Here is a 25,079-nt window from a genome sequence, read left to right as displayed (position 1 = left end):
TAATTGGAGTCCTAGATGAACAGGGGAGAGAGAGAATGGACAGAAACAATATTTGAAGAGGTAATGGTTGAGAATTTTCCAAAACTGTCCAAATACTTCAAGCCACAGATTGAAGAAGCTCTATGATGACTAGGATAAAGTTATCCTGTTTCTTAAAGCTACGCTTAGTCACTTCATAATAAAAAACTTGAAAACCAAAGACAAAAATAAAATCTTAAAAGCAGATTAAAGCCAGAAAAAAAAATCTTAGATGCCCAAGAAAAAGTCACATTATTTTTTAAAAAGCAATGAGACTTACACTTGACTTTTTAAAAGAAACAGTGGAAACCAGAGGACAGTTGAAAGAAAATAACTACCAACCTGGAGTTCTACATCTGGTGAAAATATTTTTCAGAAGGAAAGGTGAAATGAAAACATATTTAGAGAAACAAAAACTGAGAGAATTCATCAACAGAACTCTCTAAAAGTAGAAGAAGGAAGATAGTCCCAGATGGAAGCATAGTAATGGAGGAAGGAATTATGGGCACTGAAAACAATAAAATGTGGATACACCTAAATTCATGTTGACTGTTGAGTAATAATAATAATCACTTGTGAGGCTTAAGATATGGGGCAAATGAAAATACTTGTACAACAACAGCACAGAGGACATAAAGGAGGTAAATGGTGTTAAGGTATTGTAATGTCCTTGCGTCATCAGAGAAGAGACAAAAATACCAACGTAAGGTAGGCTGTAATAATCCAAGGATGCATATTGCATTGTGGGTAATACTAAAAGGACAATACAAGAATAGACAGTGTAACATAAATAGAGAGGTACCTATGAAATAATAAAACAAATGCTTAATTTAAAAGCAAAAAAAAAAAAAAGAAATCAACACAAAACAGGAAAAAATAGGAAATAAATTGTAAGATGGTTGATTTATACCACTTATGCTAAGCTAAAATGGACTAACCCTTCCAATTAAAAGGCACAGATGGTCAGACTTGGTTAAAAGAAAAAAGCTGTGTAGTGCTCAGAGGAGTCAAACCTTAAATATAAATCCAGAAAAATGTTGAAAGTAAAAATATGGAAAAAAATACACTGTGCAACCAAAAGCTAAAGAAAGCTGTTATAGCCATATTAATATCAGAACAAGTAGACTTCACATGAAGAATTCTTAGTGGGCATACAGAGGTATATTTTGTAAGGATAAAAAGTGAATTCAAATGGAAGACATAATTTTAAATTTATATGTACCTAACAATATACCCTCAAAAATAGAAATATAAAGCAAAACTGATAGTAGTAAAAGGAAAGCTAGTAAATCCACGATCACAGTCGGAAAGTATGACGCACCACTCTAGATGACTAATAAAATAAATTGAAAAAATTCAGGAAGGATATAAAATATTCAAGCAATACTACTGATTAATGCACTGACCTAATTGATATTTATGACACTAAGAGAATATACACATGATGCATATGCTGGATGGTAAAGCAAGTCTCAGCAGATTCTAAATGACTGACATAATACTGAATATGTTCTCTAGCCAGAGTGCAATTAAACTAGAATCTGGTAACAAAATTCTCAACACCAGGGGTTGAGAATTTAAATAATATAATTTGAAATAACCCATGGATCAAAGAAGAAACCCTAGTAGAAATTAGAAATCATCTTGAACAAAAAGGAAAATGCAACAAATCAAAGCTTATGGGTTGCAACTAAAGCAGTGCTTAGAGGGAAGTTTATAACTTTAAATACATATATTAGAAAAGAAGCACGTGTGAAAATTAGTGATCTAATTCTCAATCTCAAATGGCTAGAAAAACAACAAAAAATTAAATCCAAAGAAAATATATAGGAAAAAGCAGAGACCAGTGAAAAATAAAATAGATGTGCAATAGACAAACTCAACAAAGCCAAAGATTGGTTCTTTAGAATGATTGATGAAATCGTTAAATCCTACAAGGCTGATCAAGATACGGAGAGAAAATACAAATCACTCGTATCAGTAATGAAAATGGCTATATCATTATAGCTTCTGAAACTAAAAAAAAAGTCATAAGATAACTGTTAGCAACTTCATACCCATAAATTTGACAACTTACATGAAGTACAAGTTTTTAAAGAAAAACGTAACCTCCCAGGATGTGTGAAAAATCTGGAAAGTCCAGTATTTATTAAAGAAATGAAATCCATAATTAACAAGCATCCTAGCAATAAAACTTCAGACTAGATGGCTTTACTGATGAATTCTCCCAAATAGTTGAGGAATAAATGATACCAGTTTACACAAACTCTTATATAGAATATAGAAAGAGGGTATACATCCCACCTTGCTTTATGAGGCTAGTAAATGGAAAATAACATGCTGTCTCACGAGCATAGAAGCAAAAATCCTAACCAAAATGTTAATAAGCGAAGTCTAGCAATATATATAAAGGTAATACATCGTTATAAAGTAGGATTTATTCTAGGGATGCAAGGTTGGTTTCCATTCAGAAATAATCAGTAATTTACCATGTTAATTCAGTAAGAAAGAAAATCTATTTGATCATCTCAATAGACACGGAAGAGCATTTGGTAAAATTCAGTACCCACTTAGGGGGACTCAAAACTTTCCACAAACTAGGAGGAGATAGGAATGCCTTTAATCTGGTAAAGGGTATCTTCAAAAGTCTACCAGTCAGCAGCACACTCACTGGTGAGATATTAAAATCTTTTCTCCTGAGAGTGAGGAGGAGACACGGTGTCCAGTATTATTGCTTCTATTCTCCATTGCACTGAGGGCATATCCAGTGCAATAAGAGATGAAAAAGAAATAAAAGGTTTAAAATTGGGAAGGTTTAAAACCCCTTCACAGACAACATGATTGTGTAACTAGAAAATGTGAATGAATCTGATGAAACTTAAGAGTTCGTAAGTGAATGTAGCAGGATTTCTGTTACGTCAGTATGCAAGAAAACATTGTGTGTGCCAGCAAAAGGCAATTTGGAAATGATACTTAAAAAGTGATAGCATTTATAAAAGCATCAAAACTAGGAAGAAATCTATGACCAGTTGTTGAAGCTTCTATATAGAAAACTATAAAACATTACTGAGAGAAATTACAGAAGGTTAAATAATGGAGGGGTGCACCATATTTGTAGATTGGAGAATTTGATGTATAAAGATGTCAAATTCTCACCAAGTGGTTCTGTAGGTTCAATACAATCCAAATAAAAATCCTAGCAGGTTTTGAATATGTGTTTGTATATGATGTGTGTGTAAATTGTCAAACTGATCATAAAATCTATATGGAAATATAAAGACCCCTGAATAATGAAGACAATTTTGAAGAACAGAACTGAGGGTTTACATTCCCAGGTATCAGAACACCATGTAAAGCAACAGAAATTGGAACAGTGTGGTATTTGTTGAAGGCTAAGCAAACAGACCAGTGGGGTCAGAGTCGCATATAGACGCAGACTCACACATATGTGATTACCTGGTTTGTGGGAGGTGCACTGCCACGCAGTGGGAGGCACAGGATTTGCACAGGACTTGATGCTGATGGGCTGATGGTCGAGCTGGGAAAGGTCCTGTTGCGCACACGGCAAGTACAGGTCCGAACACCGTGCCCGCTTCATCTTGGTGTCAGAGTGACTGAGGAGCGGTGTGCAGGGCAGGATGTCCACACGAGGCGACAAGCCAGCTCAGGCTGTGAGTACCCTCTCAGCCAGGAAGTGCTGCGGGCCCAGGGCCATCGCTGTATGGCTGGGAGGGGGCTGGAGCACTGCTGGCACAAGGCTGCCACCCCCAGCAGATCCTTCACCCCGGTTCACCCAGGCTCAGAACACTTCCCTGGATCACAGATCTAAATGTGAATGGTAAGGCAGTGAAGATTCTAGAGGCTACCATAGGAGGCTATCTTCCTCCCACACAGATGAAAATGTACTTACTATAAAGAAAACGTGATAAACTTGACTTTGTTACAGTCTGTACAACCCTCAGAGAGCGAAGAGGTGACCCACAGAGTGAGAGAAGGCATTTGCACATCACGTATCTGAAAGGACTTCATAATATGTAAAGATCTCTTACAAATCAGTAGGAAAAAGACAGACAACTCAATTCAAAAACATAAAAGGGCAAACACCTTGGGCATGCACGTTCAAAAGGGACGTCGGAATGGCTGGTAAGCACGTGGGTGTGTGCTCAGCATGTGTCATTAGAAGCAGGCAAAGTTAACCCACGATGCTCCATCTCTGCACACCTCACACCCACCAGCACGACTAAAAACTAATGAAAATGGAGGAGCGTGCTGAACGCCGGCAGGGCTGTGGGGCAGCCGGAGACCTTGTGCGGTAGACGGGAGTGTGAAGGGTGCCCCCTCTCTGGTAGCTGAACACACCTGTGGAGTGAAATGTCGTCCTGTCTGTGGCCTTGCAGCTCCACCTCAAATGTATACCCAGTGAAAAGTCACGTAGAAGAGCGCTGAGCACACGTGACATACGGCAGCAGACACCTGGGAGAGAGCCAGCCTGCGGTGGGATGGACAGAGCATTTGTGCTGAGTCCGTAAATGGGAGACTGTGGCAGCAGAAGGGTTGTGCTGTGGCCAGCAAGGCCCCGGTGACATCTCGGACACACGCTGAGCCCAAAGAGGATAGAGGTCAAAACCGGACCAAACCAACGGGCAGAGCTAGAAGCCCCTACCCTTGGTAGGGGACAGCATAATGAGGAGGAGGCTGGAATGTCCGTTTCTTGACCCGGAAGTCTTCCTTTGGTTACAGTTCACAGACCGAGCTACACTTGTGATTTGTGCATTCAACTACTGATGTCCTATTTCAGTAGAGTTTTTCTTAAAGAGGAAGACAGTGGTCAACAGTGCTTCTGAGAAGTTATGAAAGATTAGATTATTTCCAGGAATTTTGCAAGCTGTAGTTGATGAGACGATATACTGCAGGATTCAGCCCGGGGATGTGGCCGCATCCCCCGGACTTCGGGGCCGTCATCTGCGGACCGGTGGTCCTGGTCCTGGCAGGAGCAGGGGTGGCCGCTGCCTGCTGGCTCTCCTCTGAGCTGAGTGCCGGGTGTGGCTGTGAGCAGGGGCAGGTTGGCTTCTCTGGAGTCAGCCTTCTTGGCTGTTGTCGGCCGCAGCCTCAGCTGGGCCCTGGGTCAGTCTCCTACCCAGACCTAGGCAGTGGGCAGCCGCCAGGTGCTTCTGGGCCGGCCTCTGTCCCAAGGCAGGGCTGTGCTTGTCCAGCGCTGGGAACACTCCGAAGTCTGCATCGCCGTCGCCAGCTCGGTGTGGGTTCACCAGAGCCCCGTGCTCCCAGCAGCAGCAGTAAAGACCACCTCACCTCCACGTCTGCTGGGAAGTACCCTAGTTGTGGTCCCCGCCAGGCTCAGGGCGGGTTGGCCCTGCCCCGGGGCCCCAGCGCCTTTATTTAATATGGGGTCCGGGAAGGATTGCGACAGTCACGCCTGTTCTGTGTCCTGGGCTTTACTGAGCCTCCAGACTTCCGTCAGCTCACACACACACAGCCTTTTGCTGTTTGGAGAAGTGGATGACCAGCCTCGGGCTACTACGCAGAAGCTGTGTTTCCCAAGTGTGTGACCAGCTCTCATTCTGTCGTTCTGACGCTTGCCCTCCCGCTGAGGTCACGGGCTTCCCATGCAGAGCCCTGGGCCGGAACTGGCGAGACAGTGGCCCGTTTTCCAGAGCCCCTGAGAGCCCTGGGTCGCTGCTCACTGGCCCTGGGTGGGGGGCCACGCTGAGCCCCCGCCACGCACCCTCCTGGCCTCCCTGAACCCCCTTCGGGCTCCATCTCTTCTCACGGGAAACCGCTGGGCCCGCCCCCCAGCAGTCTCGTTGGATTGTGGGCTTCTAATGGACGTGTCGGAACGGAACCCAAGCCCTGGGCCTTGGAGCAAAGAGAAAGCCGCCTTTGTTGGCTGCCCCGCAAGCTGGAAAGCCATCACACGGCTATCCCTTGCGCTGCGGCCCCAGCGCCCGCCCTGCCAGCACATCCTAATCCTGGCTTCAGAGCTCAAGACCCACATTGAGGCTTTGTGAGGAGAATAAAGGGTGCTTTCTGATCCTTACAGGAGGGGGGCTGCGGCGGGATCAGCCCTCTCTCCCTCCCTGCTCCCTTGTCCTGAGCCGCTTGGGGAAGGCGGCCGGTACCTGTGGAGGCCAGGCGCCGCACCCACGCCTGCAGGGAGGCCGGCACCCTTTGCTTCGGCTTTCTGGAGCTTCCACGGAAACCCAGACTCCAGGAGGCTTCATGCGACACCCGTAGTGTCACTTCTGCACTGTAGTGTCTGACTCACTTTCAGCTGGTCCGTGGTGCTCACTGCAGGCTGCGCCCCCGTGCTCCTGCGCACCCCCTGCTGGTCACGTTGTGCTTTACAGCAGAGCTGCAGTGGGCGTGCCCCTGGGTGCGCGGGCCAGGGCTCTTCCCACGGGGGCTGTTAGGTTTGCCAGGGAGGCCTTTAGAAGCCCCTGTCCAGGCGGTGCCCCAGGCCAATGGAATCAGGTGGGTCGGGGGCAGGCGTCAGTGCAGCTCAGGGCTGGGTGTCCTGTTCTGGAGCAGCCGCTGCTGGGAGGGGTGCACTGTTGGGGTCCCCCGCAGGCACGCGTGTCCTGTGCCCTGTAACTCACTTGCCCTGGGACGGCCGGCCCTGCATGGTACCCGACCTGGGCTTTCCATTGGCATCTCGTTTTCACGTGTGCTCGCTGGTCAGTGCCTCTCCTGCATCCCAGTCACTACTTTATGTGACTCTGGGACGTGGGCGGTATCAGCCTCGTCTTAGGGAAGCGAAGGCTGAGGTTGGAGAAGTTAAGGAAGTCGGCAGGATCACACAGCTAGTAAGCGGCAGAGCTGAGCTTTCTCGGTCCCCTCCCCGCCTTGGACTGAGGGCGTGGGATCAGCGAGGGGGACCAGATGCCGCGGCTCCTGCTGGGAGTGAGGGGTGTGCCGGGCAGCACGGGGAAGGGACAGGACACGGGGGTGCAGACAGCACAGCTGCTGTGTGGTGAACACAGGCCACAGGCCTTGGGCGGAGGTCACTCTTCCTGTTCTGTGGAGGAGAACGCTGAGGCCCTGAGAGTGTGCCGCTGGCCCGACGGTGCCAGTGCTGGGCCGGAACCTGACTTGGCTCTGCAACCTAGGCGCGGCCTGGGAAGCGCAGAAGGGGGGCGGTGGAGGCGTGCGGCCTGGCGCGGGGCCAGCCCGCACCCCGCTCCTGCCCGCCTGGCACTGCTCACTTCCTTCCGCCCACACCGGGAAGGGGAGGTGGTGACTGCCGCCTTGGATGAGGAGCGCCCGTCAGCAGAATTTGTAGATCTTTTATTTTGTGTTCATGTCTCCACGTATTTATTTATTTAAAGGTCTCTGCTGACTCTGGGGACGAGTTGCTGCGTGTATCGGTGTGGTCTGTAGGGAGAGTGCCAGCTTTGGGAGGAGGACGGGGTGTGTGCGGACGCATCACCCTGTAACCGAGGGGAGCGTGCCCACTCTGCGGGGCTGCGAGCAATGGAAAGGGTGGCATCTGGTGTGTCCCCTTTCCTAGGCGCAGTCACACGTGGCTTTCCAGCGCCTTGCGCCCGCCTGTACTGGCGTTTGCCCAAATGCCCCAAGGTTCTTGTTTGTGCCATTTGCTGCTTTTGGTGCCCAGATGAGTAGGTGTGGGCAGTGTCCATCCGCTCCACTGCACCGCAGGCCAGGCCTGCGGTGGTCATCATGGGCCCCAAAGTGCAGGAAAGAATGTGGACACTAGACTGTGTTCTCTTCCTGCTGACCCGCGGGGCCTCCTGTAGGCGGTGTGGCAGGGCCCGCAGGGAGCAGGATCTGCTGGGAGGACAGGCACAGAGACCGTCCCGTGGAGCCGAGTGGACCCCTGGACTACCCGCGCCCCCCCCCACACACCCAGAGTTACTTCTCTGGTGTCAGTGTGGCCAGGACTCTGCCGTGTGACCCTGAGCTGCACAGGGCATGGGAAGGTGGTCTTCATTGCAGGCAGACATCAGGGGCCTATAACAAAGGGGAAACAGAAAATAGGCAAGTGGCAGCCTCTGCAGCCTCCTTCCAAGGTGACCGACGCCAAGTGTCCTGGGGATGTGACAGAGGGCCGTTCCGTGGGTGATGGTAGTCCTGTGTTTCAGCCCCGTCCCCGCTGCCCAGACACCTGTAGGAGGGGCTCAAGAAGAGCGGCAGCTGTCCCCCCGTCTTGTCTGTGCGCCCAGCACTGACCTCTGCCTCCAGGGCAGTGTGTCCCCGGGCCGGGAGGAGGGCGTGTGGTCAGCATTGTGCCAGCACCGTCCTCTCTCCTGGTCTGTGGTTCTCGCCCTGGAGCTCCCTGTGCCAGGTGGGAGCCCGGAGCCCTGCTCCACTTCCCGGCTCTTCTGGGTTCCTTGGCCTCTCGGCCTCTGCAGCCTCATCTGTAAAGTGGGCTCCTGGCTGCTCCCTGCAAGGATGTCGGGAGCGTCAGAGACAGTGGCTCCAAGGAGCTTCGACACACGTGGGAGGTGAGGGGCACTGGTGGGCAGGCTGCCCTCCCGGGGCTCTGCCCGTCCTCTGTGCCTTCTCCTCTTGCTCTGGTCATCACGACAGGCCTGGGGGAGCGGGGCTGGGGGGAGTGTGTGTGCCGTTATCTGTCTTCCTGGGGGGTGCCGTGGGGTGCAGGTCAGTAGTCTTTGTTGCTGAACATTTGCAGGTAAATTGGAAGCATTGTTCGTGTGAAGCCATGGCTCTGGGAGGAGGGGTATCCCTGGCTCCTGCTGTCTCATCTCTGCGGGGATTGGGTAGGCGCAGCCCCCCACTGGCACCCCACTCCCCACTCGGGACTGGCACCTCATGGGTGGATGTCAGCTCACTTGTACCCAGGTTGTTCCATCGGGGGACAGATAGAATTCATTAAAGGGAGAAGCTGCTAGTTTATTGAATTTGAAAATTTGGTGAATTAAAGAAATCAGTAAAGGATAAGACAACTTGAAAACCCCCCTCAGGCTTTCCTTCCCCGTGATCTGGTCCCAGCTGGGGCGGGTCTGTGCCCTACTGGGTGACGTCCATGCTTCGGTTTCCATGGCCCGTGCCCGGCAGCTGCACTTGGTCTGTAACCAGCTCTGGGACGGGCTTCCTGGGGGGGGCCACAGCCCCCCGACGAATAGCTGGGGTTTGTGTGCATGTAGGCACATTTTCTGGGGTCTCATGAAGAGGCTTGTGACCCCTCAAGAGCTGGGAACGTGGCGGCTGTGCTCTGCAGGGTCTTCTGTGTGGCCCTGGCTCTGGGGGGCTGTGGGGTCCTGCCGAGTGCTCCCCGCAGCCAGGCCTGGGACGGCCACAGGGCCCGGTGTCTGCCCACCATCTACGGCAGCCCCAGCACCCGGGACCCTGTGGGGACATCCCTCGAGTGACAGGGTGGAGTCCGCCCCCCCGCCCCTTCAGGGCTGCAGGCTGGGGGCTGGCTCCTGGGTGCCTGCCGAGAGCTCGGCCTGGTGGCAGCAGGCTGTGCGTGCGGGTAACCTTGGTCTGTGTCTCGGCAGAGTCCCCAGGCCCCATTTGCCGAGCTGTCCGAGGACGAGAAGATTTTTAACGGGGGCGACGGCGTGTGGCAGGCCCAGGGGCAGGCGCTGCTTCCGGAGATCACCGAGGAGGACCTGGAGGCCATCCGGCTGCGTGAGGAGGCCATCCTGCAGATCGAGGTGCGGGCTGGCGTGCGCACGCGTGCATGCGTGTGTGTGTGCCCACGGGTGTCCCCGGCTGCCGTGGCGGCTCTCGGCGCTCCAGCAGTGGAGGCTGGGCTGGCCCTTTGGTGGTGCCACTACTCTGTGACCAGCAGACTGAGGCCCGCCCCTTGCCCGAGCCCAGAGGGGCTGGACCTGGGCTCCCAGGGCATTGCCTGAGCTTGGCCACCTGGGCCGCCCAGTGGAGAGAGGGAGTCCAGGGAACCCAACAGAGTCTCACCCTCTGTCTCATCGCCCTGCCCCCCGCGTTTTCCTAGTGGACTCAGCCCTCTGGCCTGGAGCTCAGGGCCTGTGCCCGGGTGGCACGTGTCAGTCTCCATGGCTGCTTCCTTCACTGCATGCTTAGGTTTCCAGGAAGCCATTTCGCTCTGATGAGGCCATTCAGCGCCCAGAGCAGTTAGTTCCAGTGGATAGTTTTTGAGTGGTTGAGTGACCTGCCGAGAGAACTGAACCTGTAATTTGGGGCGGCTGCCAGCAGGTGGCGGTGGTGTTGTCAGTGTCCGACCATGGGGTGTGGGGGGCTGCTAGTTCTTTGTTCTTCTCAAGTTTGCATGTGTGTAATACGTGCTGCCAGATGTTTTGCTGGCCATGGATGACCTGTGACAACTGCCAGAGGTGTGCAGTTCCCTGAGATGGACCTGTGGGAGCAGGTGCCTGAGTGGGTGTGCCAGTATGTGGGTGGATGTGCATGTGCAGGGGCAGGTGTGCCAGTGAGTGTGCGAGGGGGCCTCCTGATGTGGGAAGTGCATGTAGAATGTAGCCGTTGGGCCACCTGGTTCTCTTGGTGGTGGGGCCTGAGCCTCTGAATGTGTGTCCCCTCCTCCCTCTGGGCCTCGGTTTTGCCTGCCGGCGGAGGAGTTGGGGGGCCTGCCTGCCCCGAAGCTCTCAGGAGCTGGGTTTCTGGAACAAAATTTCCCTAAAAGCAGATTCTTTTAGAAAAACAGAGACTTGGGCAAGTTGGTAAACTGAGTTGCTGGCCCAGGCCCTGTCACCATGTCTGCAATGAGCAGGTCCTACACTCTTGAAGGAGGTGGACGCCACCCTGAGAGGCGGGGTTCGACCCCCCTCCTTCTGCCCACCCCTGCACTTTGGCCTGGTGGAGGAATGCTTGTTTCTTCAGCCCCCGTCAGAGGACTGCCTCAGTGGACCACCTCCCCCCAACCAGACCTCGCTGCCCAGAGAGGAAGGCGGCCACACGGGGGCCGTGTCTCGGAAGGCAGGCCTCTTCCTCTTGCTGAGATGGTCCAGAAAGGGCCAGACACACAGAGATGTTTTTATCCCGCCGTTGGCACAGTGAGACTTGCTTTCCCAGAGAAGCTGAGAACAAATTAGGAGCCATCGCCCCGACAACTCTGGGTGCCGGCAGGCCTGAGCGGGGAGGGACCCGCTTCTTCCTGCAGCTTGAGAGCTGAAGCCCTCTTAGGGAGAGCCCCCGACAGCCCCTCGGGCACCCCCGGGGGTCTGGGCCGCCTGTGTGAGGTGGAATGAAGCGGCTGCTTAGGACGGATGGACTTGGTCTTGGCCCGGCACATAGGGAGCAGAGCTGCAGGCTCCCCAGCAGGGCCCAGGGCCTGAGGATGTGAGTGGGGTGAGGGCTGCCCCCCAGGAAATGCTGGGAGCTCCTGAGCAGGTGGACCCTCCGCTCTGAGGGCAAAGCCCCAGGAGGTCGTGGGATTTGCTCAGGGGGTCAGCCAGTGCTTTGGACAGCCTCTCGTGGCCGCCAGGTTGAGGTAGGGGCCAGATGCACAGCTCTGTGTCCACGCAGAGGCCCCCAGCCGGGGTTCAGGGGAGCAGAGGGCCCAGGTACCGCCAGCCCCTCCTCGTGTGAGTGGTGAGTACAGGCAGGGGGTGGGCTTTACTGGGGGTGAGGGGGCCCCATGTGGAGGCCACTGCTGTCATTTAGCCAAGATGGAGGGGCACGGGCTGGTGGGAGAGGAGTGGGGCTCTGGGCCGACTAGGACCTCGGTTGATGCAGGGCCAGCCTGAATTCAGTGTCTTGTCTGTGGCCCTCAGAGCCAGGCTGGAGCTTCCTGGGGGACCGTGGGCGGGGCCTGAGGCTTGTTTTCTCATCTGCAGCGTGGGTGGTGTGGGTACGAGGCAGGTGCTGGCCAGAGGGTGATGGCGTGGGACGGGGAGTCAGCATCACTGGTCTTGGGCACCACACCTCCCTGTATCCCTTCCTCCCTCCCTGCATTCCTCCCTCCCTCCCTCCCTCCCTCCCTCCCTCCCTCCCCACCCCACTTCGGGGTCTTTGGAAGTGGGAAAGACAAACGAAAATGTCATTAGTGTTTAAAAAGCCCTCCCCCAGGTTTGCATCTGTCCTGGTGACAGCACATCTCTAACAGGACTTGTTGGGAGGGTGCCGAGACGGCCAGAACCCCGCTGCTTAGGTTTCTTGGGGCTTGTTTGTCCAGATCTGCATGGCCTGTCAGGGGCTGGGCTGTGGTGAGTGGGCCAGTGCTCTGGGAAGGGGACTGTGGGAACAGCTTCAGGAAGACACACGTGGCATTTCTCACCTTGGCAGGCTGCAGACTGGTTCCATGTGGAAACTCCTTACCGCACCCCCCCTACTGCCCCCCCACATTCCACGGGGGCTTTTGGACTTGCATGGGTTTATGCGTTCAGTGTTACTGGAGTGAGACTTGTGGTCCCAGGGAGCCCCTTTGAGGCCCTGTTCTGCCTTGAAGGACTTACCTATTAGGTGGGGGGTAGGGGGTGTGGACAGATGGGGAAACTGAGGCCCAAAAGGTGGAATTAAAGTCACGACAACAGGTTAATCACATCCGATTCCTTCATAATTTTCTCTTTCTGCTTTCTGGTCCATGATGGGCATTTCCGGGGTGGCTGCTGGGCACCGAGCAGCCTGGCGCTGAGGGTGTAGAGCTGATGGGTCCACTCAGTGTCTCTGTCCCTGCTCTCCTCCCTCTCCCCGAGTCACCTTATGGGACAAAATGAAGTGCCAGCCTGGGGTGCCTTTTCCTGGCTTTAGACCCAAGTCTCCACTAACTGGCTGGGTGACCTTGGGCCTGCCTCTCGCCTCGGTCATTTCATCTGTGAAATGGGTGGGTCAGGGAGGAGCCTCCCTCTCAGGGCCCTGCCATTTCAGATGGCCCATGGAGGGCTGTCAGGGGCTGACCGGCACCTTGGCTTGCTGGCCAGGGATCAGGTGGTGAGTGGGCAGGAGACTGAGGGCTGCCAGGGCCTCCTGCAGTGGTTCTGGGCCCTTCCCTGGCTCAGTGGCCCCTGGACCTGCTCAGTTAGGTTTCGAGTGAGGGCATCCTGCCCTGGGGGTGCTGTAAAGACCTCCACCCAACCTCCTCGGGCAGCCCGTCCTCTGGCAGCACGGAATGTCCTTTAAGACCCTTTGGGGGCTCCCCATCTGTGGGCACGATGAGATGGCCCCCACTGCTCTCTTCCCTGTTACCCCACAGACACCCCCCTCCCCACCCCTGGGCTCCTGCGATGCCCAGAAGGCGCCTCACCTGCTGCTCCTGCCGCCCAGAAGCCCCTGCCCAGATCCGGGTATTGCTGGCTGCCGCCCCTCCCCTGCTCTGCCCTCTGCCTGGAGCTTTAGAGGCGGCCCTGGCGATGGAGAGCTGTGTGCCTGGTGTTCCAGTAGCTGGCTCCCTGCCCCAAGGACGGCTGTGCTTGGCCTGCGGGCTCCCAGAGTGCAGGAGACCCCTCTGGATAGCCCCTTTCAACCAGAGGAGCAGGGGGGCACCTCGTGGCTCCAGAGGGCAGAGTGGCTGATCACGAAGGGGAGCCGCGCCAGCCCAGGGCACACGTGTCCCTGGCACGTGATCCCGTGGAGCCAGGATGTCGGTACCCGCTTCCCGACAGGCACGCCACACGGCTGGGACCCAGGTGGTCTGAGCCCTGGCCGCTCCCAGGCGAGGCGCATCAGGAGGGCCGTGCCAGGCCGAGGGGAGCTCCAAGCATACAGGAGCCTGGTCTGCGGGGCGGGTCCCTCCGACGGCAGGGCACCCGCGGCACCGTCCACCCCCTGCCAGCCCTTGGCTCCCCTCTCGGGCTCCTTCCCCCCGCCCTGTTTTGGAGGCGGCTGGTCTCTGGATTCCCAGCTGAGGGTACCTCCCTGACACTGGTCCCAGGTGGGCCAGGCCTCAGGAGCCCCAAACCTCCCAGGACCCCGAGGGTCGGGGAGGGGTGCTGCTGGGGCAGAGGTGGCGGGTCGCAGCCTCCTGGCCAGTGGCCCTGTCTGGAGCAGAGAGGAGAGGGAACGTCCATGTCGTTATGGAGTGTGAGCTGTACGTGGGTTCAGGCGGCGGCGTGAGGCTGGGAGTGGGCAGGCAGCGGCGGGGTCGGTGGGCGTCAGGAGGTGTCTGGGCTCCCGGTGAAGTAGTGTCCAGGAGCTGTGCCCCTCCCCACTGCCGGCCAGCGGCAGCTCTGTCCCCAGACCTGTCCTCTGCCCCTCGACGGCCTGTCTGTCCACCCGCAGCTATGCCAGAGCCCTGCGTCCTCCAGGGCCTCGGCCCTCCCTCCTCTGGAGTCTGGCCTGCAGGACTGGGTGCCCACTGCCCATTCTCAGTGGCCGTGTACCCTCCATCCTGTGCCTTCTGTAACTAAGCATGTGGGGTCCCGAGAGAAGGGCTGGGGTCCCTTCAGACACACAGCAAGGCTGTGGCCAGCCTGGGGAGAGCCGGCTCTCCCAGCTGGCCCCCCCTCACATCCCTTCCAGCCTCAGGTCCCCTCTCTGATCCTGTTTCTTAGTCCTGTGGCGCGATCAGAAATGGGGGACTCTCAGATAATGGGCTGCGGGGTGCTTGGCAGACTGGAATGTGGGGCATCCCTGGGTGCCACTGTGGTGACCCCTGGGGCTGCAGGCTGAGCTGGGGGCTGGGAGACAGGGCGAGGCCTCTCCCGAGGGGCAGGAGGGGTGCCTGCAGGTCCCCACCATACTCCTTCAAGTGCCCAGCCCTCCGCCGGGGCCCCTTTCCCGGGAGACCGTCCTCCCAGAGGGTGGAGGCAAGGCCTCCAGAGCTTCCTCTTCTGGAGACAAGGCCGCCCTCAGAGCCCCGGTCTCCCTCTGGCCAGTGGCTTGCCTGCTGTCCCTACAGCTGCGGCCGGTGGTCTTCGTGGACCCTCAGGGCCCTCCCTGCTGCCCAAGTGCTAACGGGTGACCCCTGCTTTGTCCCTGCACAGCTGCCCCTCGCCTCTGCCAGGGGTGCCTCCACACCCCCGTGCTCCTGCTGCCCCCTGGCCAGCTCTGGGCCCACGTTCTCCCAGGTTCTCGGCGGGGCGGCCCTCTCCAGCCCGGGGGCAGTTCGGTCCCACCTCCCAGACCTGGGCTCCTCGTTGCCCCCAAAGTGGGCTGCCCTGTCCGTCCTCCCTGAGTGCGGCCGAGGTCACAGTGCCAGGACCGGGCCAGTGCGTCCCTTCAGCCCCACCCCCGTCCCGAGCCTGGACCCTTGTCCCTCCAGACACTCCAGCATCTTGTTTCCTTTTATTTTCAGGTTTTGACTCAGATGTTCCCCGTCTAAAATTTCAGTTGTCTTCTGCATTGTCTAACATACCACTTAATTACTTATCTCGTTATTATTTCTCTTCTTCCAGGAGAACGTAAGCCACATGGAGGCAGGGATTTTCGTCTGTTTTAGTCCTGGCACCCCAGAGGGTGCACGACACTGGGCACTCAGTGACTCTCTCTGGAACAATCAAGGGGATGGGGGATGGAGGGGTGGGTAGATAGATGGATGGTAGGGGGATGGGTGGGGAATGGGTGGGTAGATGGACAGGGTTGAGTGGATGGCAGGTGAATGGGTGAAAAGTTTTACATGTTGGGACTCCGCAGAAGATCTGTGTTTTAATAAAAGGGCTCTGCTGCCTTTATTTACATGCAGCTTCTCGTCAGCCCACACAAAAGCCCTGTGAACCTGAGCAGCGCGGTGCTCCAGTTTGACCAGAGATGAGGTGGAGCCTTGGCGGAGTCGTCACTTGGCCGGGCCACACAGCTTGCGTGTGGCAGAGCTGGGACTGGAGCCCAGCTGCCTGACTCGAGAGCGGGGCTGTCCCGACTGTGATGCTCTGACACCTTCCCCAGATGAGGAGGTTGCAGCAGGGCACTGAGATCGCCCCACGAGGGGATGGCGGAGCCCAGGAGCCAGCCCGTGAGGCCCAGCTCCGCCTGCCCATGGCCGGTCACTTAACTCTGGTTGAGGTGGGCTCCTCCTGTCTGGAGGGCAGGGCGGTGCCTGGTCTCCCCAGGGGGTTGGGAGGAGGTCGAATGAGATGGGCAGGTGCCCCCAGCCATTGCCAGCATGGAACGGGCTTGCCAGGCACGGGTCTGGCCGAGTCACCTGTTGCCTCCCAGCCAGCTCTGCCCACGGCCTGTACTGCCATGTCTTCACCGGCTCCTTGTGCCAAAGCCCAGCTCACCGGACCTCACCTGCGAGGCCTGGCGCTACCTGTTCCCTCCTGAGCTGCTGTGTCACCTGACCCAGGTGCAGAGCTCTGTGCTCACCAGCTGCTCTGTTGCCATGGCTACCTGGCAGGCCGAGGAGGGAGCAGGCTGGGGTAAAGAGGGGCCAGGAAGGGCCTCCAGGCTGAGCAGAGCGTGTGGGGCCTCAGCCACCCTGCCGGTAGCTGGCATTGTGCGGCCAGAGCGTGGGGGGTTGTTGATCTGGCCAATATCTAGCTATAAATATGGGAATAAATCGATAAATAAAGTTTGGCTATTCCATGAACTGGGACCGCGTCTCTGTAGGTGGATGGTTGCCAAGATCCTAATTACGAGAAGAGATTGCATGATAGAGAAAAATGCAGCGGCATTTTCTTTGCTTTTGCTCTTAAAGGTGGAGGACACACACACACACACACACACACACACACACACACACACACACACACACACACACACACACACACACACCCGAGGTTTTATTATGTCCTGTGCAAGGTTGTTATTCCTCAGTGCCAGTAAAAAGAGAGAAGATTCCGTGAGAGCTTTTAATGAGTTCTAGTTTTAGAAGCCATCAGGAAAATAATTGCCTGATTTAAACATTTACTAAGTTAAGGTGTTTTATAGTCTCTCCCGCTCTCTGGTGCCCACGCCTGGGCACATGGCTCCCAGTGCCTGCCGCCCTCGTGCACCGTGGCTGGGGCTGCTTGCCATCCCCGGGGGCTCCATCCTAGGGCAGCCCTGGGGGGCTTCTGGGCTCCCAGCATGGCCCCTGTGACCAGCCAGGCCTTGAGGTCACACCCCGGGGACTGAGTCCTGGACTTCTGCCTGGAGTTCGGCTCCTACCCCAGCTCCTGGTGGGGCCCAGATCTCTGGCACAGCCCCCTCATTTGCCCTTGGCATCCTCCATCGGGAGTCCAGGCCTGCTCAGGTGCCCAGCACGGTGACCGGAGGGACAGCCATCCGTGCCGGTCGCCTGTGCCCAGATACTGACGCTCTGTGTGCTGCCCCCTCCCCTGGGCCCCTCCCTCTCCTGGCCCGTCATCAGGTCTGCCCCCAGCCAGCACGTCCCAGCACCCGTGAGTGATCCTGGAGGAGGTGGAGGTGCTGGCCCACAAACTCCTCCACCGGCCAAAGGCCTGGGGCTGGGGGTGGGGACCGCAGACACTGGGCAGCCAGGGTCACACCTGATTGCATTACTAGGGAAGTGCGCCTGGGGCTCCCTGCCCCAGACCTTGCAGGGGGGCTGGAGGCTGTGCACCCACAGGCTCATCTGGCTGGGAGCTGGGATCCTGGGGTCCCCATGCTCTGAGCAGCCCCTCGGAGCCAGTCCGGTCTGTTCTCTGAGGTCACATAGGAGGCTTCTGCCTGGGAGTCCAGGAGGGGTCTGTGGCCCCAGGCTCACCTGCCACCCTTTCCCCGTGGTCCGTCCGGCTCTGCGTGGGGGGTGGGGGTGGGTGCACCCTGCTGATCCCCTCACGGTGGCCCGAGGTCGGGGGTCAGCCTGGTGCTGGGGCAGTGTCCCCTGGTCCCATCCTCGCTCCCTTGGCCACCAAGCTGGTGGAGACCCGCCGGAGCAGGGGGGCCCTGGACACCCTCGCTGCCCTTATCCCCCCGACGCGGCTTCCTTCTTTTTTGAGTGGGTAGGATCTTTATTCAGAAGGATTGTTCCAGGGAGTGGGGGGCTCTTGAGCGAGGAGGACGCTGTGCCGTATGACGTGCAAACACCTGGGAGTCGGGACAGGCTTCTCGTCTGCAAGGGAGTGCGCCGAGCTGGAGGGGCTGGGCTGGGGCGTCTGCGGGGGGCGCAGGCCGTGGCGAGGAGCTGGGCTCACACTTGGCCAGCATGCCTCCTGTCCCAGCGGGTCGCGGGATGTGTGGTTCGGCTCCTCTTATGTGAGGCAGAGAGGGAATTAGGGGTCCGGGCCCAGCCTCGTCCTGGGCGAGTCAAGTCTGAGTCACGTGGGGAAGGGTCTCTGCAGAAAGCCGTTCCTGAAACACGGAGTGTTGCCAGGAGCCCAGCCTGAGCGTCTCTTCCAAGCGAGTGATTTATTCATCGCCGAACAACTCGGAGGGTCATGGGTCTGAGGGCGAAGCAGGGCCCCAGGACAGTCTGCAGAGGACGTGGGGCTGGAGGCGCTCCTCAACGCCAGCCGAGCGGTGGCGACGGTCAGCGGCCGGAGTCTCAGGCATCTTAAAAAGAGGGAGGCTGGGAATGAAGGAGGGTGTCCATGTCAAAGGTTACATCGACTCCCCAGATCCCAGTGAGTGGAGACCTCCCAGGAGGCAGCTGTGATGATGAGTTTCTGGAGGATGAGATGCGGGTGCCCTTGGAGCGCAGTCCCGGCGGGTCGCCCGCGTGAGGCTCCGCCTCCTCGGTGCTGCCGGCCTGTGTGCCCGGTGCTCTGGGTGCATCTCAGCTCACGCCGGCGGACCGGGTCATTGCCGCTCCGGGCCGCCGTCCTCGGCCACAGCCCCGACCGTGTTCGGAGGGCTCCTCGCTACAGAAAGGTCACGTGGGGAGGAGACAAGGCCCTGGTGGAGACGGCAGTTTGTAGAGCTGGTCGGCAGCCCCTGCGCCTGTGTGTTTGCAGCGTTTGGAGCTGCATCTCCGTGGGGGCCTCTCCCGAAGCCCAGAACGTGAGCGGGACCGGGGACCCCGTGTTCCACCCGGGCTGTCCCGGGTTCTCGGGGTCAGGGCTGCTGCAGACAAGGAACACCCGCCGCAGCGGCCGTGTGTCCCGCCGAGCCCAGGCCCCAGGAGGCACCGGGCTCGCGGCCCCTGCTCAGCCACCCCCTCCCTGCCCTCTCCCTTGCCGAGGCTCCGTCCCTGTGCCCACGGGAAGGGATCCAGCGCGTGCACGTTAAGTCTGCCGGTGCCAGTGGCCGTGGCACCAGACGTCCCTGGGAGTACCCGCCGCCCCTGGGTGCTGATCAGGTGTCCCGACTGCGGGGGCTGCCCCGCTCCCAGCGGTGACCCAGGGAAGGGGGGCCGGGTGGGCGTGAACGCGGGTGCCGGTATTCCCCAGCTGCGTATCCCGGGGCAAGTCCCTTAACCTCTGGTGATGATTTCCCCGTCTGTGAAGTGGGGGTACCAGCGGTGCCCTCACACAGCATGGGAGGCTGTGTGCCCTAGAAAAGCTCCTCTGAGCGCCCGAGTCCAAGTGCACCCACGGTCAGGCTCAGGGCCCCCAGGCCAGCCTTGTGCGAGAGACTTCTGTCCGCGGCCCACCGGGCAAGCTCAGGGGCCGAGGTCAAGGTTGGTGGTCTGGTGGCCTTGGGACAGGAACCTGGAAGTGTGAAGAGGTGTGTCTGTCTGCCTGAGGCCTGGCTGAGCCCGCGGCTGTCACGTGTGACCTTGAGGTCTGGACCTTAGGGTGGCGCCTAAGCTTGGCCTCCCCACCAGTGGCCTCAGCCAGGGAGGGCCGTGGGGATGCGGATCCCGGAAATGGGCCCAGGCCAAGGCCACTCGAGGCCCCACGCTCACCACCACCTTCTCGGCCGTGGGCCCCGTCCCAGCAGAGCCGCCGCCTCCGCCGTGTGTGAGCCCCGTGGTGGAATTGCAGTTGATGGTACGTGTTGGTTTAAGATCAGGCTAATGGCTTCGTCTCTCAGAGCACTCCTAAAAAGGGGATGAGTCTCCTTGTGATATTTTGCAGCGGGGTGAAATGACCCTCGTGGAAGTCAGTCCAGGCTCCACATGAGCTGCAGGGTGGGAGGGGCAGGGGCGGGCTGTGACCTCCCCCCCCCCACCCCCCCCCCCCGTCTCACGGGCGTGAAAGAACCTTCCCTCTGGCTCTACCCTGGCCGCGCGCTGGGCACTGAGGGAGGAGGAGGTTTGGATTTGCCCAGTGGTAGGTGGGGGAACCTGGCTCCAACGTGAATGGCTTTGCGCAGGGTCACCTGGCTGGCCGGTGGAGGAGCCGTCTCCTGCAGGGAGAGGGCTTCAAGTCAGCGGGCATCAGTGCCAATCCCAGCCCTCCCCCTTTCTGTGAGGCCCGGGAGGTCACACACCTTTCCGAGTCCCGCAACCTCCATTGTCAGGTGGGTGCTGTGACTTCCCTTCACAGGTGCTGCCAGGTGTGAAGGTGGCCATGTGTGATGTGCCCCTAGCACAGCCCCAGGCGAGTGGTCTGTGAGTGGTGTGGCCACATCCCTCACCAGCATCATTGGTACTTTTGCTGGGCAAAGTGGAGTTAGGATAGAGGTGGGCGGCATGGAGGATGCAAGAGCCCAGCATGACCTGCAGGGTGGGAGGTACCCCAGTTTCCTGGCCTCAGTTCTGCTTCTTACCCCATTCACTAGCTTCACGAAGTTGCTCATTCTTTAGACAGCAGTGGGGCTACCGTCCATCCACCCACCCACCACCGTCCATCCATCGTCCATCCATCCATCTACCCACCACCCACCCATGTGTGCTGGCCCATGCTAGGGGCCGAGTGTACAGAGAAGGGAAAGTGGACCCTCTGTCAAGGAGCCCCCCTGGGAGGGAATGAGGAGTGAGGTGTCTGCAGGACTGACAGGCCTGTGGGAGGTGCAGACTGTGCCCTCTGCTCTCAGCCTCTTTGCCCCTTTAGTCAGGCCTGCAGGACAGTGCTGGGGCCACAGCCGTGCACGAGACTGGACTGCAACCTTCCAGGCTCCTCTGTACACAGCAAGGGAGCGCACAGCCCTGGGGTCCTCAGCATGGGGTTTGGCCTCGGGATCAGGGGACAGTATTTCAGATCCCAGCAATGTCTCTGACTTGCGGGGTGACCCTGGGCTTGTTTCTGGTCCTTGGCTCTCATTTAGCACTCTTGGTGGCCGTGCCCTTGACCTAATGGCTGCCATCTTGTTTCCACAGAGTGACCTATTGGATGTGAACCAGATCATCAAAGACCTGGCCTCCATGGTGTCAGAGCAAGGAGAGGCCATCGGTGGGTACCCATGCCGTCCACCCAGCCGCCTGCCCGTTCCCCCAGGCGTGGGCCCACGGCAAGGCCTGGGCAGGTTTGGAGGTGTAGGCATCTGCCGCATTCCTTCCCCACCTGCTCAGGTCGCCCCCAGCCCCTTGGGAAGGCCGGGCCTGAGGAGTTTCACTCAAGAGGGTGGCCCACCCGTTCTGCTCATGGAAGAGCCCTGGCCTGCCTGCCCCCGCCACCCCCACTCCGGGCCTTCCTCCCCAGCCAGGGACTCCCCAGGGGGAGGACAAACTGTCCTGGGCGGGGGATGGGCTGCAGCGGGTCCCCCCGCGGAGACTGCTGGGGGTGTGTAGCCGGGAGCCACTTCCCAGGAAACGTGCGTGGTGGGTTACAGGGCTGTGAGCGGGGAGCTGACGTCCCTGCTGTTTCCCAGTCTCCCCCACGTGAGGGCATCCGCCCCACCCAGCCCGGCCTGCCACCTGCTGTGGCCTTAAGACTTTCCTGCTGCTGCCCTGAGTGCCTGAGTGCCCTGGGCAGCGGGGAGGTCGGGGAGGGGGTACTCACAGCCCCTGGCCTGGAAGAGCAAGGCGGCTCGGGGCGCCCAGAGCCACTCGGCCAGCAGTCAGCACCCAGCCACAGCCCAGGGCTGCCCCCCACCCTCCACCCCCATTCCCCTGCCGAGTCGTTGCCTCACTGGGGTCCCCTGGCTCTGGGTAACCTCCCGCCTCTCAGGCCTGGGCGCTGGGGAGGTGCCGAGGCCCATGCACGCCCTGCTCCCCAGCGGGCGGCCCGGCTGCCCTCCTCGGGGTGTGCTGCACCCCCAGGAACAGAGAGGGTCGGGCCGCGCTGCCTCAGGCCTCTCGCTCAGCTGCAGAGCCTGGGCTCCTGCAGGACCCTGCTCTGGGCGGGGCCGCCCGTCACCCCAGGGCCCCCTCTGTCTCCACGTCCTCCCTCACCCTCACTCTGGCTGGCCGTCTCGTGCTGGGTGTGCAGGAGGCTTTTACGCTCCAGATGGACACCCAGGTGTCACCTGGATGGTCACTGAGCCCCATCACTGATCGGTAGGGGCTGTGTCCCAGGCGGGGAGGTGGCGAGGACTCACCTGCTGTGACCCTGGTTGGGGCCCGACGGAGGGGATGGGCACCTGGGCGCAGACGGGCCCCCGCTGCATGCTGCGTGCTGTTATGGGTGTCCCCGCGACGATGGTTGTCGGTCTGGGGCCACCGTCCCCTCTACGGGGGGCAGTGGAGACCCGGGGCCACGAGCCGGGGTCGGGGGCTCTGCTCTCCACGGCCCGTCCCATCTGCAGCCAGGCGCCCGTTGGCCTCCGCCCGCCCTGAGCCTCCGGTGCCTTTCCAGGGTCCAGCAGCGGCAAGGCCGCGTGCCGGCGCAGCTCCAGCCCCGAGCCGGCCGTGGTGGCCCCGCTGCCCGGGCCAGGCTGTGCGCCCCTGCGGCCGGGCTCCCACTCACGCACCAAGACGCGGAAGCCCAACTTCAGCCCGCAGGAGACTGAGGTGCTGGTGCAGAGGGTGACGCGCCACTACCCGCTGCTGTTCGGGGCTCTGCGGGGCCCACCCGCCCGGAAGCACCGCGTGTGGAGCCGCATCCTGCAGGCGGTGAACGCGCTGGGCTACTGCCGCCGGGACCTGGGCGACGTCAAGCACAAGTGGCGGGACCTGCGAGGGGTGGTGCGCAGGAAGCTGGCCGAGCGCCCCCGGGCCCCCGGCCCCGTCCTCACGCCCGTCGAGCGCATGGTGGCTGAGACCTTCGCGGCCCCCGGCCCCGCTGGCGAGGGCCAGCCCGCCGAGGCCCTGCCGAGTAAGTGGACCCTCAACAGCCTGCACGGAGCTTCGAGCAAGAACCGCGGGGGAGAACTGAGGCCCCTGTGCGTCTAGATGGGGAGACCGAGGCTCCAGGCCAGTCCTGGGCATGAAGGAGCTGAGGCTCAGAGCCAGGTCCATCTGGGGTCGCCCCACATGACAGGGCCTCTGCGGGGCCTCCGAGACCTCGGAGAGCTGAGGTCCCCGTGAATCTCTCGGGTGCTCGTGGGAGGCCGGCACCGTTTCCTCCATCACTGGCCCGGCTCAGCTCACCTCCCTGCCCCTGCTGTGCCCTGTCTTGGGCGTGGGGCAGGCAGGGCGGGTGAGCTCACCTCCGACGTCCTCTTGGGCTCTCAGAGTGGGGTCCCTTCTCCCTGGGTCACTCAGCCCCCAGAACAGGCCAGGGCAGTGTCTGGGGCTCGCAGCCTCCCAGGGCCTGGCGACCCCTCGGAGCCCAGGGCCCACCGCCGGGGCCAGCTTTGCAGAAGTTTCTGAGCCTGGTGCGGAGGGCGGGCCGGGCCCTCCGGGGTGCCTCAGCGTCTCCTCCCCGCACCCGTTTTCCTCCTCCTCCTCGAGGCGCCTCTCAGTGTCCGTCAGGGGCGCCCTTCGCCGGGCTGCCTTCTGTCTGCACGTAATGGCTCCACCCACAGCTCCAAGCTGAGCTCCACCGGACCCTTGCCTCACCCCTTCCTGGGGAGCTGCTGGAAGGACTTTGGAGACGATGGCAGAAGCAGGACCAGCTCCCTCCTGAGGGCTGCAGAGTGGGCGGCAGGATTCAGCCTCGTGGGGACGAGCAGGGGCCACAGACGCCCCCAGCAGAGGCCCCAGCAGACCTTCTAGTGGGGGTCTGCACCGAGCAGGGCTGAGCGGATCAGAGACGCACGCAGACCCAGGACGTGGCCGTGCCCTGGGCTGGACCATGGGGAGGGGCCTAGTTCGGGAGGCCACCTGCTCCCCTACAGGCAGAGCCAGACCTGGTTTTGGGGTGCTGCAGGGTGGGCACACTCTAAGGGCCGAGGGGGGCTGGCAGCAGGTGGCACGGGTGTGGCCCTGGGTGTTGAGACCCGTCCCGCGAGTTCCCAGCCCCGGATCGAGGCAGGAGCTTGGTGGCTGTGTTTCTCCTGGTGGCCCCCGGGTGTGGCGCTCGGCATGCTCCGGGGTCACGAGGCCCAGCCTGGCGCAGACGCCCCTGCCTGCTCTGGTGGGCCGGCGGCCCCTCTCCCGGGCCCCGTGGCTCCCGGGCTCTCCTCCGTCGGGACGGTACGCTGACAGCGAGCTCCTCTTGGGATCGGCTGGCACAGTGCTGATTCAGAGAGGTTTGTTGAATGAGTGAGAGAGAGGGGTAGGGGCAGGACACCCCCTCCCGCTCCGGTGGGCTGAGACCAAGCAGGGGAGTGGCTGCCACGCCTGGTTTGGGGGTGGCTCGAGGCCCAGCCGCACCGGCTCCTGCCTCTGGGTCAGTTCTGGCCTGGGGCTTGGGCGGGGTCCGGCTGCAAGGCTGAGGACGGCTGGTTGGCAGAGTGCAGGCCCCCCCTGCACCCGGCATGCCTGTAGCTCTGTCCGTGTTTGGGGGAGTGGTGCTGAGGGGCTTCTCTTTGGTCCCGGGGGGCCTGACCCAGAGTCTGGGTGCCCCGGAGACCCCCAGAGCAGAGGCCTCCAGGGCAGCCCCCGCTGAGCACTCCCCGCAGGGACTGGGGGTGAGCCCAGGGGCCTGCGGCCCTGCCTGTGCCCCCATACTCTCCTGATGGGGCTCCCCATGGAGGGGCCGGACTCAGACTTCAGGGAGGGAACCACAGGCAGGGAAGACGCCCCCTGCTCAACCCGGGGCCCAGGGGACTTGGTGCCTGGGCGGCACCTGCGTTTATGGGAACGGTCCCTGCCTGGGCCTGGGTGGTGCCCAGGAGCGCAGCTCTCCAGGGAGATGTGTGCGTTTAGCCGTTTCTGCCTCTGGAGTACTCACCAAAATGCATGAATTTGGAGGCTTGTCCCGTTTTCCTGCAAGAATTTACCTGACGCACCTTTGTGCCTGGTCCCTGCAGAGGGCCGTGCCCGTGGCCGCGGTCACTCCCTGATCGTCTGGGCGGTCCTTCCCTTTGGGAGGAGAGAAAACAGCATAGAGAATCGCCCTGGTCCTCAGCTGGGCGCAAACCCGGTTCCTGCTGGGGTCAAGCCCCGCGGTCCTAACTCACCCCTGCCCTGCGTGCCCTCCAGCTGGGCTGTGCAGCCA

At 59.3% G+C, this 25,079-nt stretch overlaps 2 protein-coding genes across 5 annotated transcripts in view; one reads left to right on the top strand and one right to left on the bottom strand.

Annotated features, from left to right (window-relative positions):
* LOC116742260 (basic proline-rich protein-like) overlaps window positions 1–25,079 on the bottom strand; it is a gene marked incomplete at its 5' end in the record, with an annotated part of 114,428 nt that overhangs the window by 73,810 nt on the left and 15,539 nt on the right. The gene's annotated exons all lie outside the window — the stretch shown is intronic.
* TSNARE1 (t-SNARE domain containing 1) overlaps window positions 1–25,079 on the top strand; it is an 82,338-nt gene that overhangs the window by 52,192 nt on the left and 5,067 nt on the right. For 3 of the 4 annotated variants that reach the window (XM_032610130.1, XM_032610128.1, XM_032610131.1), the window contains 3 exons: window positions 9,516–9,674; window positions 20,975–21,047; window positions 22,392–22,850. In XM_032610130.1, the coding sequence (XP_032466021.1) occupies window positions 9,516–9,674; window positions 20,975–21,047; window positions 22,392–22,850 (691 nt within the window). The remainder of the gene's footprint in view (window positions 1–9,515; window positions 9,675–20,974; window positions 21,048–22,391; window positions 22,851–25,079) is intronic. The other variant, XM_032610132.1, reaches the window with a different exon arrangement.

Source organism: Phocoena sinus, chromosome 17 (genome assembly GCF_008692025.1).
Source record: "Phocoena sinus isolate mPhoSin1 chromosome 17, mPhoSin1.pri, whole genome shotgun sequence".
Lineage (NCBI taxonomy): Eukaryota > Metazoa > Chordata > Mammalia > Artiodactyla > Phocoenidae > Phocoena > Phocoena sinus.
This window is presented reverse-complemented; position numbering and strand designations above follow the sequence as displayed.